The sequence below is a fragment of the Microplitis mediator genome, chromosome 6, assembly GCF_029852145.1.
Source record: "Microplitis mediator isolate UGA2020A chromosome 6, iyMicMedi2.1, whole genome shotgun sequence".
NCBI lineage: Eukaryota > Metazoa > Arthropoda > Insecta > Hymenoptera > Braconidae > Microplitis > Microplitis mediator.
This window is the reverse complement of record NC_079974.1, coordinates 18,201,566-18,222,587: the sequence shown is the minus strand read 5'-3', so window position 1 is coordinate 18,222,587 and position 21,022 is coordinate 18,201,566. Positions and strand designations below refer to the sequence as shown.

The window sequence follows — 21,022 nt, the reverse complement described above, 5'->3', positions numbered from 1 at the left end:
CTAAAAGATCATGATTTAAAATTTTATTTTTTTTTTTTTTTAGAAAAACCACTGACTTTAAAAAACTGCCTGACTAGTTATTTAAATAATTAAAATAGTCAGTGAATTTTTTTTCTTTCATTATTCAAAATAAAATATAATATTTTTATATTTATATATTAAAATTAATATCACTTTAAGATTCAACATTTAGAATCGTTGGTTCAATATCTTCAGGGTCGGCTGGAATAGTGATACCGCCAGTATCAATATTTTCTTCTTCCTCGTGAGGGATTTTTAAAAAACAGTGCATTGTTTCATCATCCTCTTGCTCAATCGTCGAATTACTGTTGTTATTGATATTATTATTTATACTTATATTATTTTTAATAGCATTATCACCAATAGGCAGAGTGTTTTCTAGATGTGTTGATGGTATTTGTATCGTTATCGTTTGTGATGTCCCATCAGCTGATGTCGACGATGACATTAAACTCGCTTCTATTTCTTTTTCTTCTTTTGAAAATGCGCCTAGACAACTGTAAATTAGTTGAGCCGCAGCCATATTCCCAGGAAATACTTCAACATTATTTACATCTGAAACCATACCAACAAATTATTATTTTAGAAAATTAAATACTATTTTATGGCAAGAAATTAAACATAATAATTTCAGGCGAGTCATATTAACAATCACTCAGAGTTTGAAATCGTGTTTTATCCTATGCCATAATTACTTGCAATAAAACTTTAAATTTAAATGTCTAGGGCCTGTTCAGTATGAAAATTTTATTAATTAATTTTAAAAAAATTAAAGCATAAATTGAGAAAAGGACAACGCAGTTACAATTTTGCTGAGATATAGATTTTTTAAAAAATTACTTACTGAAGTTAGCCAACATCTAATAATTTTTGGATTTTTTTTTAAACAATAAATTATAAAAAAAAAAATATTTGAAAAAATTGCACCTGTAGTTTTTTAAATTTTCTACATGTGCATATTTTTAGTTTTTGTTTTTTTTTTTTTTGTAAGTGATTTCTTAAGAAAAAATCCGAAAATTACTAATTGTCTGCTAACTTCAGGGTCATAACGAAATTTGCAAATAAATGACAGCCTAAAAAATTTGACATTCCAAATTATAAAATTGACATGGAGATTTTACTGAAATTTATTTTTCAAATTTCGTTTAACTCCTAATTGATATCAACTGTAAATAATTTTTATAAAAATCTGTCTTGGCGAAATTGTAACTGCGCTGCCTTTTTTTAAATTAATTATCAAAACTTTAATGCACTCATTACAATTGAAAGTCATTGAATATTTTTAAAAAGTGGGGGCACTCTCTGAGAATGCCCTTAATTAACTAAACAGACATTGAAACTCGCAGTTTAAATGCAGGTGATACGAAAAAAAAAGTATTTATAAATGAAAGTACCATTTTTCTGATTAGTCGTCTTAATAATTCCTTTCTCATGATTGCCGACATGTTCCATATAACTTTCTTTCTTAACAGTTTTAAAAGGACAAATTTCACAAGTAAACAATCCGGATAATTTAGGATGTTTAGCCCTCAAATGATTCTTGTAAGCACTGCTCTGAATAGCAGAATAAGAACAGTGAGGGCATTTATACGGACGGACTCCAGTGTGTCTCATGATATGCCGCCTCAGAGAATTGTGATCGCCAGTTTTGAAGGGGCATTTGTCGCAGTTAAAAGGTTTATCTCCAGTGTGCTGCCGTAAGTGCATTTGCAGCATAGCTTTTCGAGCACTCGAGTGTCCACAGACAGTGCAAACGTACGGTCTCAACTTGGAATGAACTGCCTGCATATGATTTTTCAGACATTTTGAGTCTGCGTAAGTCTTGCCGCACATTTCGCAGGTCTTGGAAGTGTACCAACGCGGTACTTCAACAGACTTACGATCTAGATGCATCACCCGATGGTTTCTCAGCTGACTCGACTGTTTGAAACATTTTCCGCAGTCCGGACACTCGTAGTCTCTATTCTCGCTGTGCACCCGCATGTGCGTCAGCAACTTGACGCTCGAAACGCTCTTGTAGTTTTTGCAAATGCTGCAGCACAGCAGATCAATGTCAATGTTGTGTTTCTTCCACAAGTGCATGCAACACGTTCGCCACTTGGCGAACATCAAGTCCGTGCATACGTTGCACTTAAATACATTCGGATTTTGCGATTCTATATGACAGACCGCGTGCTTCTGCATCAGCTCTTCAGTACTGAACTTATGAATACACCCCCGATAATTACACTTGACATTACGTTCTTTTACTTCCAATTTTTTCTTATTATTAGCGTACTCATCATCCGTACTCGTAGTAATTTTGTTAACTTTATTATTAACCTGCCTACTGACCTTCCCATTAACTTTTTTACCCAACAAATCATCAAAGCTTTTAATTTCTTGCTTAGCACTCTCGTGCTCGGTATCAACTGCGCCATCAGTCAACTGATGGTCCTTGATCATGTGCTCCCGGCAATTCTCCATAGACGGAAAACAATTCGAACATTCTCCGCACATGTAAACCAACTTAACGTCATCAGTTTTACCAGGTTCCTCTTCAACTTTAAGAGGCGCAGGATTAGCGTGAACGGTCTGAAAGTGTTTCAACAATTGCCCGCGATCTTGAGTAGTAAATGGACATATTTTACATTTAAAAGCAGCGACAACTTCAACAAAATCATTAGCATTCAGTGTATCATCACCATACTCTCTGTCTAATTTAAAATCATCTTCAACACTACGATTATTTACGTCAACATTTATTCCATCATGCAGAGGATAATTATCTAAATTTATTTCCGGTTCTTCTTTTAAATCAACTGATTGATTATCAGCCTTAGGTACCATAAACACTTGATCCTCAACGTTACCATTACTCTGCAATTTTGACAGATCTAATTCCTGTAGCTGTCCATCTTGTAGGGCATAAATAACTCCGTCAACACAAACAATAGGAATCGATTCTTCTTCACCATCATTACTATTTACAACCGGCTCTAAATCATTACCATCATCATTATCGTCACCATGATTACCATCATTCAACTGATTTTTAGAAATAAAATTAACGTTGACGTCAGTAGTAGTATTGCCACTATAGCGGACCCCACTCCAAAGTGGAGGGGGATATCGAGCGGTGGTGGGGGATAGAGCGGTATGTGCTGTGCCCGCTCGCTCAGATTTAAATTTAAATTTAACCAATAATAATAATAATAATAATAATAATAACTATAATAATAAGCATAATAATAATAATAATAATAATAATAATAATAATAATAATAATTATAATAATAATAACCATAATAATAATCGTAATAATAACAAAAGTCAAAATAATAATAGTATTTGGGCATGGTTTAAAATAATTTATACTCTTGGATATATTTATTAAGCATAATATTTATTGAATATTTAGTTGTTTACATGATTACATATATAATTTTTATAGAATATTACGATTACATGATTGATTATAATGTATTGAAATATTTCCACCAATAAACCCGTTATTTCTACGTTGTCTTTTAATATTCATAAAAGCGTTATAATAATCTTCTACAATTTCATCATTTTTTCGGAACTGCGCGTCAAAGATTGATAAAAATTCAGAGAGTGTAGAATGAGTAGACATATTATGCAAATACATGATACAATATTGGCCGCAAACTTGAGAATTTTCCTGTTGGAGTCGTTGATTGTTATAAGTGAACTGGGTACAGTTTCTTCTGAGCCATCTAATGTGTTCTGGAATGATTGGAGGTAATCCATAGCTATCGAAGTACCATCCCTGGCCGTGTCGATTAATGTAGACGGCAACCCAGTGTTGCCCTGGTTGTTTGTAGCCATCTGTATTAATAACTAGAGCGATCGGTTTCGTCAATACTTTTGGAATCTTGTCCGCGGGATATACACCTACTGTATGGTCCGGAATGTACTGAAGAGCCTTGAATATCTGTACAGTGTTCATTACATAGAAAACAATTTTGCTGATCATGCGTACTGTCTGTTGTGCATTCTTGAAAAATGTTTTGATCAATAGGTATTTCAATTAAATAGGACCCTCGTTCACCGGCTTTATCACTGTTTATTTCGCCGAGTAACGACTTTTTCAGAATGTAGGCACGTGATAAGGCACACTGGTTATTTTTTAACGTACCCGCTGATACGCGAGTGCTATGCAACATACATACAATATCGGCCTGTGGTTGGCTCTCAAAGGATATAGCGCTTTGAATGCTGTCTATATCTATTACAACACGACACAAGAGAGTCTCTAAAAACTTTTTAGATACGGCACCTTTAGTGTACACATTTGAAGCGTCTCTGGTAAACGCTCGTAAATTACCGTATACGTATCTTACAACAGATTCACCATCATACCAATGCACACCGCTTCTTTTTGTAATTAAATTATTTTCTTTCTGCCGTTTTATATTCAATAGTGAAAAATCAAATTCTGAAGACAGTATCCAGTGTCCAATGACGCTTGCTTCCAAACTTAAACAAGCGATCTCTTTAGGTAAAAATTCACAATTATTGTTGAAAAAGCCGTTAATGTCCACTACAACATTCATCATGTTTCTAGACACAACTGCGCAGAAGTAAATTTACTTGGGTACTAACTTAAAAATTTTCGCAGCCTGCCTTTATACTCTTTTTACTGCTAATTCAGCATTTTAACCGGTAAAATCAACAGATATTTGCCTGGAAGCATCTATTTCTATAACACTATCATACTCAGCATATACTATACAGTTGATCGTTGCTTCTAAAGCTTCAGCAAAGCGCACTTCTATTCTAACGCTACCATGACGTATCAAATTCCAGTGTGAATTACTGTTTGCGGACAAATCGGCTGTCAAATCAAAAGCGAATAAACAATGCCCTTTTGGGTAATCGAAGCGATCTATCGTATTACCATCATTTAGGAAATGCACACCTGTTCCAGAAAAAACAGTGTGGTAAGCATCTATATATTGACCACAGGCTGAAAAATCTGGTTGTAATGGTTTTGTAGGTATTTGGCGCCCATCGACATAAAGTGATAAATAGTTAATATTGAAATGTTGAAAATTAAAAGGATTCAAACTTTTATCACCGTTAAAAGCTTTGTTATTTACGAATCCTAGAATAACTCTTTTAGGTATTTGACCTAATATCACATTATCAATTGTTTCACCATGAACGCCTGTATGAATTGAAACGGCTTTTACCTCTACACGCGTTATAGGATATTTTGCTGTTGTTTTAGTTAGAGCTCTTGCGTGTGCAAGTAAAAAACTCGGCGAAATTTTAGCTCGTCTCACAACTAAGCTAGCTTCTTGAATATGAAGAGTACAGTTTTGACTATCAGCACCACCCATAAGACAAAACGAATCACGAGATCTTGTTAGACGTAAGCGCATCTCCACACCGTTTATAAGAAACCTTTCCTGGTTATAGACATCGCAATGTAAATGGCCAATAAAATCTAAAGTTTTACCACAAGTTAAGAAAGAACGGCGATTTTTAAGCCCTGCGTTGACATCGGCTATATCATCGAATTCACCAGGTGTATCTTCAGCCCATCCCACAGTCGTTAAGTGTGATTCTTTAGCATCATAACCGTAGTTTAATAACGTTTCTATGTACGCTCTGTACGCATATAAATTATTAGGCGTTGACACGGGCTTTTGATTGAATAATACATCGACTTGATTGAACATGGAGTGTAATAAATTATTTACAGGACCTACTTTTGGTGTCGGTGTTGATGCTGTTGCTCCTGCTGCTGTTGTTGGTGCATTTTGTTTTATAGCTACACGAACACTGAGCATTGTATGAGCAAGATCGATGTATTCATCACCTTGCCCTTGAACAACAAACTCAATTGGTGAATTATCTGTTAATGATGAAATTGGTTTGTAATAAACCCACTGAGAACTTTCAATCGCTGTCTGTGTAGGCGGTAATGAAAACAACTCCAACTCGGATTTTGCGCATTCACATGAATGTATATGTAAAAAAGCCATTATAAACAGTTATTGAAATATATCATACACACTACGTTGTTTTGATTTAGTATTCTTGACCGTGTTTTTCCGTTTTTTCTTCTGTCCTGTCTTCTTCTTGTGAGATTTTTTCTTCTTATTATTTTTTAGCTGCGGTTTAGAACCTTTTTTACTACGTTTCTTTTTCACTACACGACCTCTTTTAACTGGTAACAAGTCTATACTGCCGCTATTTAGCAACTGGTTCGGCACATACCCCGATCCTGTCATAAGACTATCAAGTTTTTGCTGAGCTTTGCGTTTTAAATTATTACCCGATTCACGGACACGTGTTTGAAAAGATTCTTTAATAGGTACGTCATGATTTAAAATATCGTAAGCTATGTTCACACCCGACCGCGCAGCCTCTTTCCCCACAGCTTTGGCACCACTTTTTAAAAACGGTAGTACTTTCCTAAACAGCCCACCAAGAAAACTACCAATACCATGACCTTTTTGATAAGGTGTGCCTATATAAAACTGATGAATACTATCGTAGTCACGGCTACCACACCCGTATTGTATCATCTCGTAATGCGTCATTATTTTAGGTTAACTAACTCTGCGGAAGTGTAACGTTACTGACGATGTCCCGCTTTCAAATGGTATAGGTTTACCAAATTCGTTTCTCAGATCAATTTCAATCGTTGTAAATTGTGTGTGTGAAACGGGTATATAGCGGGGTGGTGAGAAATTGCTTATTTTTACGCTGCCGTAATTGTAGTGGTCGATATCAAGAGGTACTGGTCTTAGCAGCGGTGTCTGAACGTCACCGGTTATATAATTTTCACAAATATCCGAGTATACGTAAATAGTACCTGGTAATGCAGCGCTCAGAGTAGCAGGTTTGGTGGCTCTGTATGGTTTATTTTTTTCTACTATTTTTGGCGACGAGTCTTGTGGGTTGAACCCTAAAATAACCTGCAGCCTCTCACTAATTTCTAGACCGTGTACTACATCCTCACCTGTACATACTTTATACGCCGTAATATATCCACTTGAATCGTATTCGAATTTGATATGATCAGAGAACTCTTTTTGTTTATGAATAGCCTCTAATAATGCTTCGATAGATTTATACACGCCATAAGGTGCATTACCTAAAATTACTCTGGATTCCCAATCTTCGGGAAGTCTTTCCTCTGTAGGACTTATATAATTAATTATACCTAAATAACTGTCTTCATTATCCTGTGTAATATGAAGAAAAGTCATAGGTGTTTGCATTTCTGTTAAACCAACTTCCCATTCACCAGGTAGTGTTATAGTATGTGATAACCTTGTAACAAATCTTGTAGTTGTGTTTTCAGGAAAATATAGCATACTACTGTTACTAGGTAGAACAACGTAAAAATTATCACGCACATTCGCCATTTTTACTGGACACGGGATAATTCTTCAGTATAAAAAATACCGTCTATCGCCTCGTTATTTAAATCTTTTAATAAATACACTATAGGTTGCCTGTATGCAGAGACAGACGCAATCTTAAAAATTTCTTTTGACCAGCCGCTTTCATATCCTTTCACGAACGGTGCTTTCGCTTTACTGATGCGTACCAATTCACCAGCATTATATTTAGGTTGTCGTACAGCTCTTTTAACATACCGTTTTTGTAAATTATGAAATGCCTCCTCAGCATTTTCTTTGTTAACCTCGTATGGAGCCATTTTTATGCCACTATGTTTCGCATGATTGTAGCTGTGAACAATTTTTTGTAGAACTTCAACGTATCTCTTTGAACGCGCGTGTGTGAAATACCGCCATAGTCTCTCTTTAAGAGTTCTGTTGAAACGCTCAACAACAGCCGCTTTAACATCAGGGTTTCTAACTGTTCTAAATATTATACTCTGTTTCTTTAAAAGTTCTTGGAATAAGCTACCCAAAAATTCTTTACCCCTGTCTGTCTGTAATAATCGTGGTTTACGTGAACCTGCACGTTTCAAAATTTTTTTAAAACCTTGTACAACACAAATATTTGATTTATTAATTACCGGTTCTACCCAAACGAACTTACTCAGTACATCAATAACAACCAATAAATAACCAATATTATTATTGTATGATGAAATATTGCGAACGTCAATTAAATCGGCCTCCCACACATCGTCGATTCTTGACACATTATAACATCTTCTTTCAAACCTGTGTCTGTTCATGCGGTGTGTATTGTAAGTTTCTTGTTTTTCCAACCATTTTTGAACACTCCTTTTTTTAAATAATTCCGATGTATGATCCGATTCAATACTCTTTTTTAAAGAATTAACACTACCAATAAAACCAGCAAAATGGGCGGGGTTATAGTAAGTTTTTTCTAATTTTTTAAATATTTGAACTTCACCCATTTTATTTTCTTGCATTGTGAAACACCTTTGCCGTGTTGATTATCCGAGTCTGGTGTGTATTCAGAAGACGTGTCTAAACGTAACTGAGTTTTATTTAATATTGTGTTGTTGATATTATCTTCAATGCTGGAGCTACTTTCTTCCGTAATTTTATTATTAGAGGACTGTCGCAATGAATTCCTTGGGGTTGATGCAGATATATCACGGGAATGAAATAAATTATGATTTCCTATGTATTCACGAGGTACATGTGTTGTACGAAGAATCCTGGAAAACTGACGTTGACCAATAGCGTGGGTATTTTTCCTGTGTCGCATAGCGTGATTTATAAGATCAATAATATTTGACCCTATTATTGGATCATTATTGATAGTTACTAAACCATTAGAATCCCATGATATAATATCATCAGGTAGCCTTTGTAACTTCTTTAGCAATAATTTCGCTTTATTTTGAAATTTAGACGGCACACTTTCAATAATTGTACTATTAATAGCTGAAAAGTCCTTATCACCGGTTTTTTCAATAAGGGGTCTTTTACTATGATGATATAAACTATTTTCACTGATCGGTTCAAATTTGTCAGCGTCTATTAGTCTTAAATACTTTTCTAACACTTGTGAATAAGCAGACCATTTTGCGCGATCGTCTGGATATGTATCAGAGTATAGTATCCGATACATTTCACTATCCAGCCTCGATAAAGTTGTTCCTGTAGTTTGTATACTTTGCTTTTTCGGTGTAGACACATCCGCTAAATTTTCACTCGCACTTGTTACAGTATCGGCTGTAATAACTGTTTTTTCAGGAACCAGTACCATTTTACGTGCATACTCCATTTTAATTAGATATAAGATTGGATAATAAGGTGCCGAGTATAGGTGCTAAAAAAAGTGGTAAAAAACCGCCTTTTTGAACAATTATTTTCTTTTTCTGTTGCAGATTACTGTTAGGTGAAGCTAATTTTCTCAAAACTTGTGCGTGACGTTTTAATTTTTGTTTTTCTTGTTGTTTCAAATCAACAGTACCTTGTAAGATGTTTAAAGCACACTCACAAATACACCTTATTAACGCCGTATCGGCCTTACGTAAAACCGCTTGTCTCTGTTCTTTAGGCATAGAGCATATAGCCTGTAATACAACTAATTTTTTTTTCCCGAGAGGTAACTTCTTTGCCATTACGATTCGACTATTGTTTTTGTAATATTACGGTGTATATTGCTTTAGCCACTTGAATACGGTACGGCTCCAGGTCTAAACTCATCACCGTAACGTGGCCGATATGTGTTTTGCTCTACGGGCGACACTGTACTGAGATCCACGTCTTTTGGCACATTACCACAAGGCACGTTGCGAATAAAACGACAATTTGATTGCCAGCGCCTATGATCGCTCACGGGGTTGTCCGTTTGAAGCCAATGACATATTACTATACCACACTCAAAACATTTAACACTATCACCTTCTCCCGTATAATAGAAACCGGCATTTGCTAGTTTTTCTGGAGATACCGTTGGCTCGGGCCATTGCGAATAACTTTGTATTCTTAACGCTTCTGAACGATAACCAATGCTGTTATACAGCGTAGTTAAAGCCATTATACAAATTATTACTTATTTAGTTTTTTTAGGAACATATACAATCTGATATTTATCGTCAGGAAAAATACACGTTCGGAAACGAAAATTTTCAGGTGTTGCCTGTTTCAAATCAAATAGAAGATAGCCGTGCGGTTTAACTGTAGCATCATAATATATTTCTTGCAAAAAAAGAGGATTTTCTGGACACACTTGTCGTGCTAAATGTTGTATTTGTGACCGATCTCTAGGATTTTTAAAAATCACTAAATAGTTTGAATTTAATGAAATATCTCTCTGACCACGGCCTTGATGGAATATATTTTGCGTAATAAATATTACACTAATATTTTTATGGTGACTACCTTTCGTAAAAAGATCAACAACAGTATTATTTCCGGCTTCACGCATCAAATCATCAATAATAATTAATTTAGCATTATTATCAGAACTATAATCGTTATTATTAGGTAAACCTTCACGAAATTCAATTTTTTCAAAGTTAGGATATTCTTTATATGTTGGTTGCCACTCAGCATAGTAAAATATTATTCTTGAAAATTTAGTATCACTCATTTGTTGTAAGTATTGCATAAATTTTTTTACGAAAACTGTTTTGCCGCAACCGGTTGGACCGCAAATAATTGAAGTCCATGGATGTTTCCAGCACGGGTCCATTACACAGATTATGGCTGGGATGTTGTGGTAGTGATATTTAAAATTTATATGAAGGGTTTTGAGCGCTCTTCGATAATCCAATTACGTAAACTTACAGCTTGATTTAAAGAACAGTTCCAATTTTTAGCTGTACAACACTGCTTTAGAGAATGATGTAGAGAACACTGTGTTTTAGTATTTTTTTTTAAAAAATTAAAGTTTGGACATTCAGCAGCATCCTCTTCTAAATTTATTATTTCTCTTTTTAATATCTGCTCGAGATATTTTGTTTTGATTTGTCCACGTACATAAATAAACCGCGCTTTTTCAGAGTAACAGGTTAAAATAGACACGATTTTCGAAAAAATAGCGGAGCCGTTACACCATTTTATGCCGTGTACATTACGCGTGATAAAATCATTTTTCCGTTTAGCCTCTATTGTTAGTTTATTATACGGAAAAGGTGATTTTATTACCCAGTGATCCTGTATAACTGTGTCGATACTAACCACACTAATTTCCTTTACACAAAAGTTGTCATAATTATCAAATAGTCCTTGAACATCAATAACAATATCCATTACTTTATAAAGTTATTATACTTTTCACTATTGTCTTTATAAATACTGAATAACGAGTAATCATGAAACACAACTGAGTAAAATATTTTTTGATCTAAAAACTTATATAGGTTGAACCATAATTACCAATACAAAGTAAATTATAAAAATATTTTACTGCTGATGCCACACATTTATTTATTCATAAAGTATACAAAAACTTCAACACATTTTTATATACGTTTATTTATAAAATATACAAAACTAATACATTTTCATATACATATACATACATAATACTTAATATAGAAATAATATATCAAATTTCAAGCAGACTATATATATTTATAATTATTTTATCATATTGCTTATAACGTTAAATAACCAAATGGTAAAGATCGATGTTCATTAGTAAGCCTACGCTTTTTATATTGTAGCTTTGTTGTCTTTGATTCTTTACGCGTTACTACATCATGAAAAAGCGTACGTCTTATAGCGTCAAACTTAACTATAATAGGTTCAGTATTATCACCTAATATAAAAGACCTGATTGTATTATAATTGATTTTTTGACTGTTTTCAAAATTTAGCGTTATCCCTTTAACTTTGCACACCTCGCTAGTACTGTCATCTGTTTTACGGACGACGTATGCATAAAATTTAGGACCGCCTGTTACGAATGATGATATATAACTACCAGGTCCATAAGATTCTAGCTCATCGGTTAAATCGCCTAAGAATTTACCTGTTGGGGGTTCGTATTGATTATCTTTAGAAATGTAAATACAAGAATCTGTATCGCAATATAATACACGTTCACCCAAGTTTTCTAAATAACTATATAACTTTAGGCGAGCTTGGGCTGTTGTATACGCAGCTATAACAACATTCGTTGTAGGTGAAGCTGTTACACTATCCGCGCAATTTATATAATTTAGATATATTGTTTTATCATTTACCGGTAGAAACCCCGTGATTTCAATCTGACTATCTGTTAACATCTCCATTAATCGAGCTCTAGTAGTGATAATTTCAGTTTGTGGTAAATTTTCCCGTTGTCCAAATTTTCCCCATAATGAATTCAAACTCAATTTAGCTACAGCTCGTAAGCCCTCATTTTTCGTAATTTTTTCTTTGTCTAGTTTTACACCTTCAGCTTTTTCATATTCAGCAATATAAGCATCTTTTTCTTGCTCAGTAATACAATCTTTAGGGTACCCGCTTGATTCTGTTTTAATTTTCAAAAACATATTTATATCATCAGTAAATAAACCCTCTGACCCATTTTCCGGATTATGTTGTGCTATTTCATACTGCCATATCTCATGTACTTTAATGATAATATATCCTTTACTTATTGCTTTACGTATTTCATCAACTACCCATGTGCCTGTAAACGCTCTAAGGCTATCCTCATCGTGATCACAATCATGTTGATTTAAAGATAAAGCGCATGTATAACACAAAGCAAAGATAAGCCTATTATGAAGTTTACATGGTAATACGGGATGATAAAGGTCGCGTGGAGCCAAAATTGTGCATTTTACAAGACCCTCGATATCAGATAGATCCTTATTCTCTTTAATAAGTTGCAAGCATTCATCACCCGTAAAAATTTTAGGGTGACCTATAGGAAATTTACCTGTCTTACAAATATACGGATAAAGTGAGCAAACATCAACATATTTTATTTTTTCTCCTTCTTCGGCATCGTATAACTGTATAAAATTTTCAGTGCGACCCCCGAAAAAAGCATCGCGCGGATTCAAAGGGTGTTTATCAAGCAAAGGGTGTGATCGTAAAAAGCTAGCTTTTTCTGGATCTCTCAACAAAAGTTTATCATATTCACACTCCCATATTTCTATTAATTTATAACCTAAACGTCGGATTTTTTCGGAAGTTGCTAAAGTATTCTCGTATCGCTCATCCATAGTATCGCCTTTACCTAATTCTTTATCACGGTTCACCCGATAACACGATAAACATCCATGCCAAAAACATCCATGAAACTGTAAGACGATGCGCTCGTTAGTTTTACTATCTACATAATAACCGTCAACAGCTATACCCCCTTCTAAACGATATTCTTTGCAACGTGCGGCATTGATAATTTGACAACCTAGTTCGTATTCTTTTAATATCAGCCATGAAATAGCTTTAATAGATTGTGTTGACCGCCACCTATAACAACCATTAGGCGGTAAAATAGCTATCGTATCAGGCTTAAGAAAATTTCGTCTAAATATTTTTGAAACTGTTGATGCTATTGTGGTGCATTCAGCAAACGGGCAAACATTACCGCATTTTATAAACAATTCCCGAAAAGACATACAAGCTCGGCGTAAAACCGTAACGTCTGTTTGGCAATAAAACTTGAACTCTTGTTGGAAATTGAAAATATAATTTGCTTGTTTTTTTTCATTATACCATGTCACGAAACAATCACGCTCGGTGTTGAGCATTGTATCCGGTGCATAATATTTTATATCAGGCATAGGGCCTATATAATTTACATTTTCAGGTGTATTAAAAAAGTGTGGAAAAAACCCTTTTTCTATTTCTCCAGCAAATCCGAAAGTTTTAGGTAAGTTACGTAACGGCATGTGCAAATAATTTAAGCTATCTAAAAATATAGTATTCCCCAGAGTCATCACGATAATTTTAGTACCGTTTAGTATTAATTTAGGTAAACGAGCTTTGTTACGTTCTAACATACACCGTAAAATAAACTGTCCGTCGAAGCTACCAGCATTGTGTGCAATACAAATTACTTTTGTAAAACCGTTATAAGTTTGTAATGATAACTTAATAAGTTCTTCAACAGGATTTTTATCAAAAAGGAATTCACGCTGACCACAAAAATTGCAAATATCTGAAACATTTTTATCATCACAACAATAAGAACATGTTTTTTGTACGACACATAAATTAGGAATGTGAAGATATGTATCACGAGAGCCTTTAACGCGTGTATGCTGCTGTGTCTCAAAATCATAAAATAAAAATACAACTTTTGGTAACTTTTTTGCCATTAATGGTGACATATAACAATAGTGATTAATAGGTCTTTTACTGTTACATACTCTACAAAATACGATATTACATTCGTGCGGATTTGCACTGCCCAAACGTGTTAGACGGCAGCATACAGTACAGATTTTTACTGTTTCACAGACGCTGGTATCTTTACGTTTCCCTCGTAAATTACTAGAACCCTTAACAAGGTGGTTTTCAAAACATTTGTTATTTGAAAACCACCTATTGCATAATGTACAAATGCGTTTACATACATAATTACAAACAGGTATTTGTTTACAACGAGGGCATCTTTTAGAACATCTATGTTCTGAACCCCTTGTATAACCTATATTACATAAATTACAAAACATTTTACTACCTATAGCCCCTGTTAAATTTACAATTGGTTGAAAATGTTGTGAATCTTCGTAGTATAATATATATATAACATGTTGTATACAGCCAAAAGTTAATTGAACAGTTTCGCGCCCGTCAAATATAGGTTTGTCACCTTTACCTAGAGTTAAAAATTCATAAATTACAATAGCTATACCCAACCGCTCAAAATATTTTTGAAAAGTAAACACGTGTTCGATACCACAACCCTTACTAGAAATTTTAACACCCGCTTTATGAACCAAAGCCAACGCTTCCTTTTTTTGTAGGGTACATCTATTATCGGTGATTGATTTCCATTTCCGATGTAACGTACCTGTACGTATTTCACCTCTTTCAACGTAGGCCCGACCAACTACTAATGATCGCGGTAAACATAAATTATCGTTATTATTGATAGGAATTATAGATTTTTTGTAAATATATTGATGCGTTAAAAGTTTTCGACCTGTGCCTTCAATACCATCTACAGTAGAGACTGTAATGACTAATTGATCGTCTGTTGTGATAGTACCGGCACTCTGTGCTACGTTACTTAGTAATAAGCCTAGATCATCAGGCGTATATGCGTTAGCTTGCTTAAAACGAGACCATACGGGTCCTGACGTGAATTTATCGCTGTTGATTGTAAACCCCACATAATCATGACCTCTACATTTCGAGGTAATATGCGTTATAATGTCTCTCAAACCACCTTCAAGCCATTGAACTTTATTGGTATTTGTAGGTGGTTGTAAGATACGAATAACGCTCTCCACCCCTTTTGCGCCGAATTTTTTAAAATGTTTAGAGTGTTCTTTTTCAATAATAAAACGCTGCCCGGGTGGCTCAACACTCCAAAAATTATTCTCTTCAGAACGTTGTGAGAGTGCTTGTTGATTAGCTGCTTGGATTTTCAAACGTGCCCTTCTTGTTAAAATACCACCTCGTTGATCGCCTGTAAAAATATTATAAATACATCTTTAACTATAAAAATCAAAATACCTGTTTGGCTTACTTGTTTTAAAATTTATTCTTCTACACGATCGGCGTTAAGGTATGCGTTAACAAAATCTACGGAAATAATAGATATCGGTCTAATGAAATAGGGTATCAGTTTAAAAATTTAATTTACCTGTTAAGGATTGAGTTTCACTATTCTCCGTTTCAGAATCAGAAGAGACATCCATACGGGCTTCAGTTATTACGCGGAGTCTATATTCTTGCTCTTCTTGGCTTGTTTGTTCACCAATACCGCAATTTTTCATATAAAATTCATCTTCTTCAGGTATTAATTGTGCAAGAGAGTCAATATCCTCATTTTCCATTTCATTTTCATTTTCAGCATTGCATGTATCGCATGATAAAACAGAAAGAGTGTCATTGTCATCATTACCATCATTATCGCTGTCTATTATCTCCGGAATATATTCGACAGATATGTGGTTTCCACGGTCAACGTGTACCCAACCAGCCTGATCCTTTATTTCGTGGGGTAGTATTACTGAAAAGGTATTTTTCGAACACTCGAGCCAATTACCGTCATCTTCGCGTTGTTGGTAAGAAGTGGAGGGTTCAGGCTGTAAAAATTTGTTGTAAAATAATTTAAATCATTCGGGCATGTTAAAATACCATTCTAACGCACCTCTATGTTGAAAGAAGAAGGAGCAGTACCCGATGCAGCAGTAGGCAATTCACCAGTTTTTGCATCGTCATCATCATTATTTATGGTGTTGTTGTCATTATTAGAAAGAGTAGCTAAAACGTCTTCTTTACAATGCTGTTCTATAATATAAAGATAAACATTCAACACAATAGTTTTTAAAACAGCTAAACTAATTATTAAAATTTGCGATATTCAAATGTATAGCCGTACATACCATAAGCAGTCATCAATTTAGAAAGCCTTTTAGCACCCTTTCTTTTACTATTTCTTAAACAACCACACACAGTATGCATAATTTTAACACTTGAAAAAATCAAACCATTTTCATAAGCGTCACTTATTATACCGGCAGGCGTAAATAAAATGATACGTTTTAATAACAATAACACGGTTTCTTCTGAAAGATATTGCCATACTTTTAAACGGTCGTCCGGAAACGCCACTGTTAATTCAGGCTTATTATTACGTATAAACACCACTAATTGTATAAGCTCATCATAGAGGTATTTATTGATTGATGCCATTTTAAAATTAATCACACGTTTACGTTGTTATTGATAGTTCTTTAGACCTTAGTTTACTCTGTCATGTACGAATGTAAAATGACAAGATAGTACAAACATAAGTCAAACAACATATTTTCTGCTGATGCTTCGCTTTGCAGACTAACATAGTGCAATAGCTATGATATACTTGTATGTATGTATATATATATATATATATATATATATATATATATATACGTTTGTTAATTTAAAAATTATATTATTAAATGAGCAGAGTGGAAACATATCTATGTATATATATATATATATATATATATATATATATATATATATATATATATATATATACGTTTGTTTATTTAAAAATTATATTATTAAATGAGCAGCGTGGAAACATATTTTAATTTATGATTTATTTACATATTTTAACATTGGTGCATGCATACTGTTTTTAGTTTTAGTAAATAATACACTGAAACTTTCATTCGGTAAATATAAGATCACCAAGAGCATAAGTGTAATTTGGATATTTTAAATATTAATTAACAACGTTTTTATTTCATACTTTTTAACCTGGTTCTATTATTAATGCTACTACTACTTTAATGTTTTTGTTACTGAAAAAATACTATCTAAACAAAATAAGTTAATAATAATATAAAATTATATTATTTATAACAAAATGAAAACGTTATTGTAGCGGAATTAAATATTAGTGTTAGACAAAACACGTGAAATTAAGTTATCTAAGTGTAAAGTTCATGGTGAGCATTTTAAAAGCGTATAATGAAATTGGATAGCTTAAATGTTGATTAACATTGTTTTATTCAATATTTTTGGCTGTCTAGCATTTTCAGTGTTTTTGTTACTGGAAAATATAAGGTGAGCAAAATAAGTTAATTATATAAAATTATATTTTTATAACAAAATGAAAACGTTGTTGTAGCGAAATTAAATATTAATATTACACAAAACGCGTGAAATTGTGTTATCTACGTGTATAGCTCATTGTGAGCGTTTTAAAAGCATACAAGGAAATTGGATATCTTAAATGTTATTTAATGTTGTTTTTATTCAATATTTTAGGCTGTCTAGCAATTTCAGTGTTTTTGTTACTGAAAAATTATATTATTTATAACAAAATAAAAACGCTTGTATAGCATAATTACATATTTCTAAATGTTGATCAGATAAAATCTGACAGTTTTGTGGGGGCTTGGGTCTGTATATAAAGAAGCATCTGTTACAGCACTACGGTATTACTAAAAGAGTCTTAACACTGTTTATTATAAACTAGTATAATAATAATTGTTTAATTACGTTGAACTACAAAGGTTTGTATAACTGCAAACATCAATTATTTGTGTTATTTTTAAAAATACTATAATTTATGGGAGTCGTAATTAATACTTTTCAGATATTTACAATGGATCTATCAAGAATCAACGCCGTTAGCCGTTTGAATCACATTTTACCAACCATAAAAATGACTGATTTAGAGGAAAACAAGGAATACAGGGTTTCATCAATTCGCTTGGTGGACAACGCTAAATGTAAAACCGTGGTGGCTTCTTTAAACGACGAAAACAACATTTTCCTACCTACAAGAACAGCCAAAATTTTGATGGAAAATCCAGAGCAGATTGAGTTAATGAACACTGCGGCTATGGCCAATAAACTATACATATTCTACATTGGTACGCAATATTGTAAATTTGAATTTATATCAAAAGAATCTTCTTAAATAATATTATCACGTAATATTATACTGTAGTAATTGTTGTAATAATTATTATTTATTAGCTAATAAATAATAAACATATTAAAGTATGTTTCATAAGTTATTTAAAATACCCTAAATTCGTTATTATTATTATTATTATTATTATTATTATTATTATTATTATTATTATTATTATTATTATTATTATTATTATTATTATTATTATTATTATTATTATTATTATTATTATTATTATTATTATTATTATTATTATTATTATTATTATTATTATTATTATTATTATTATTATTATTATTATTATTATTATTATTATTATTATTATTATTATTATTATTATTATTATTATTATTATTATTATTATTATTATTATTATTATTATTATTATTATTATTATTATTATTATTATTATTATTATTATTATTATTATTATTATTATTATTATTATTATTATTATTATTATTATTATTATTATTATTATTATTATTATTATTATTATTATTATTATTATTATTATTATTATTATTATTATTATTATTATTATTATTATTATTATTATTATTATTATTATTATTATTATTATTATTATTATTATTATTATTATTATTATTATTATTATTATTATTATTATTATTATTATTATTATTATTATTATTATTATTATTATTATTATTATTATTATTATTATTATTATTATTATTATTATTATTATTATTATTATTATTATTATTATTATTATTATTATTATTATTATTATTATTATTATTATTATTATTATTATTATTATTATTATTATTATTATTATTATTATTATTATTATTATTATTATTATTATTATTATTATTATTATTATTATTATTATTATTATTATTATTATTATTATTATTATTATTATTATTATTATTATTATTATTATTATTATTATTATTATTATTATTATTATTATTATTATTATTATTATTATTATTATTATTATTATTATTATTATTATTATTATTATTATTATTATTATTATTATTATTATTATTATTATTATTATTATTATTATTATTATTATTATTATTATTATTATTATTATTATTATTATTGCTTAAATTTAAATTTAAATCTGCGCGAGCGGGCACAGCTATCTCCCACCGCCGCGCGATATCCCCCTCCACTTTGGAGTGGGGTCCGCTATAGTGGCAATACTACTACTGACGTCTTTATTATTTACATCAAGTGACCCAACGTCAACGAGCGTCGACGGAGATGTTTGAAATACGAACTGCGATCCATTTATTTCATATGTTAAATATGACGTGTCAACTGTCATATCTTCTGACATCATTGCAATTTTTTAAATTTATCTTCAGTTTAAATTTTCAGCTGAAATAAATAAAAGCAAACAAATAAATATATAAAATACATATGAGTGTGAATGTAACTGACAAGTGGGAATTTTTTTAATTTTTAAATAAATAAATAAAATGTAAGTGGAATAAAAATTTAACAATTCGTATTAAGATTAATGAAAAATCCGTGCGCGGGTTTTTTTGAATTTCATTATTTATTTATTTATTTAAAATTTATGAAATGTCTCGTCTGCTATTTCACTCATAAATACATACCTACTAAAGGTTAACTTTCCCGGCAAACAAAATATTTACTCCGAAAATTTTTAAAATCCATCCCGAACATTGTCAATTAATTACTTATTATTTAATTATGAAATTTAAAATACTAAGTGTTCACTCATTAAAAAATTGTCTGGATATGCTGCTAATTAAATAATAATTAAAAAAAAAACCATATTGTCTACATTGTGGCGTCTTTGTGGTTATATTTACACTCGTAATCCATATAATTGATTTATTAAGTTTAAAAAAAATAAAAATAACTTTTGATGATACGTAATTAGCAATTATTTATATTTATTTTCACATATTAGTTATGAAAAATGTATATTATTTAGAGCTAGGATATTTTATTTAGTTTAAATATTAAAGGTCTACATGTGATGTTGAAATTATTGTGAATTATAACGGAGTAATCAGTAAATATACATAGAAATATACACAATCGGCCATTTTGAAATTTGAACTTCAAATAACACGTGTTTTCTTTCTTATCGACCTGTTTAATATTTATTTGTCTTGTTCTAATATTTGACATTTTTAAAACCATCGATTTTTTAGTCACTCAGTAAATTTAAAATAATCCTGAAGTTAGCAGACATTTAAAAATTTTTGAATTTTTGTTTTTCAATAAATCAATTGCAAAAAAATAATATAAAAATATGCACATGTAGAAAATTTTAAAAACTACAGGTGGAATTTTTTCAAAAGTTTTTTTTTTAATGTTTTATCGTCTAAAAAAAATCCAAAAATTATTAGACGTCTGCTAACTTCAGTATCATAATTTAAATTGCAAGTTAAGGTCATTGACCCAATTATTGACAGAGTAAAAATTATTCAAACTTTTTTATTTAATAATTTTTAGAAGTGATAAATATTTAAAAAAATACTGGAGTTAGCCATCGTCTAATAGATTTTGAATTTTT

General features: G+C 31.5%; 3 protein-coding genes across 3 annotated transcripts in view; 1 reads left to right on the top strand and 2 right to left on the bottom strand.

Annotated features, from left to right (window-relative positions):
* Nucleotides 1-21,022, top strand: part of LOC130670240 (dynactin subunit 6) — a 55,147-nt gene that overhangs the window by 28,631 nt on the left and 5,494 nt on the right. The window lies entirely within an intron of this gene.
* On the bottom strand, nt 18-20,577 carry LOC130670237 (zinc finger protein 729-like). Its single transcript, XM_057473532.1, has 4 exons — nt 20,091-20,577; nt 19,685-19,848; nt 1,416-3,081; nt 18-576 (listed from the first exon to the last, which is right to left on the bottom strand). Exons 2-4 carry the CDS (start codon nt 19,808-19,810, stop codon nt 176-178), a joined length of 2,193 nt encoding a protein of 730 aa, XP_057329515.1. The 5' UTR covers nt 19,811-19,848; nt 20,091-20,577; the 3' UTR covers nt 18-175.
* Nucleotides 11,358-16,869, bottom strand: LOC130670235 (uncharacterized). The gene is made up of 4 exons (XM_057473530.1): nt 16,448-16,869; nt 16,213-16,352; nt 15,703-16,147; nt 11,358-15,525 (listed from the first exon to the last, which is right to left on the bottom strand). Exons 1-4 carry the CDS (start codon nt 16,755-16,757, stop codon nt 11,543-11,545), a joined length of 4,878 nt encoding a protein of 1,625 aa, XP_057329513.1. The 5' UTR covers nt 16,758-16,869; the 3' UTR covers nt 11,358-11,542.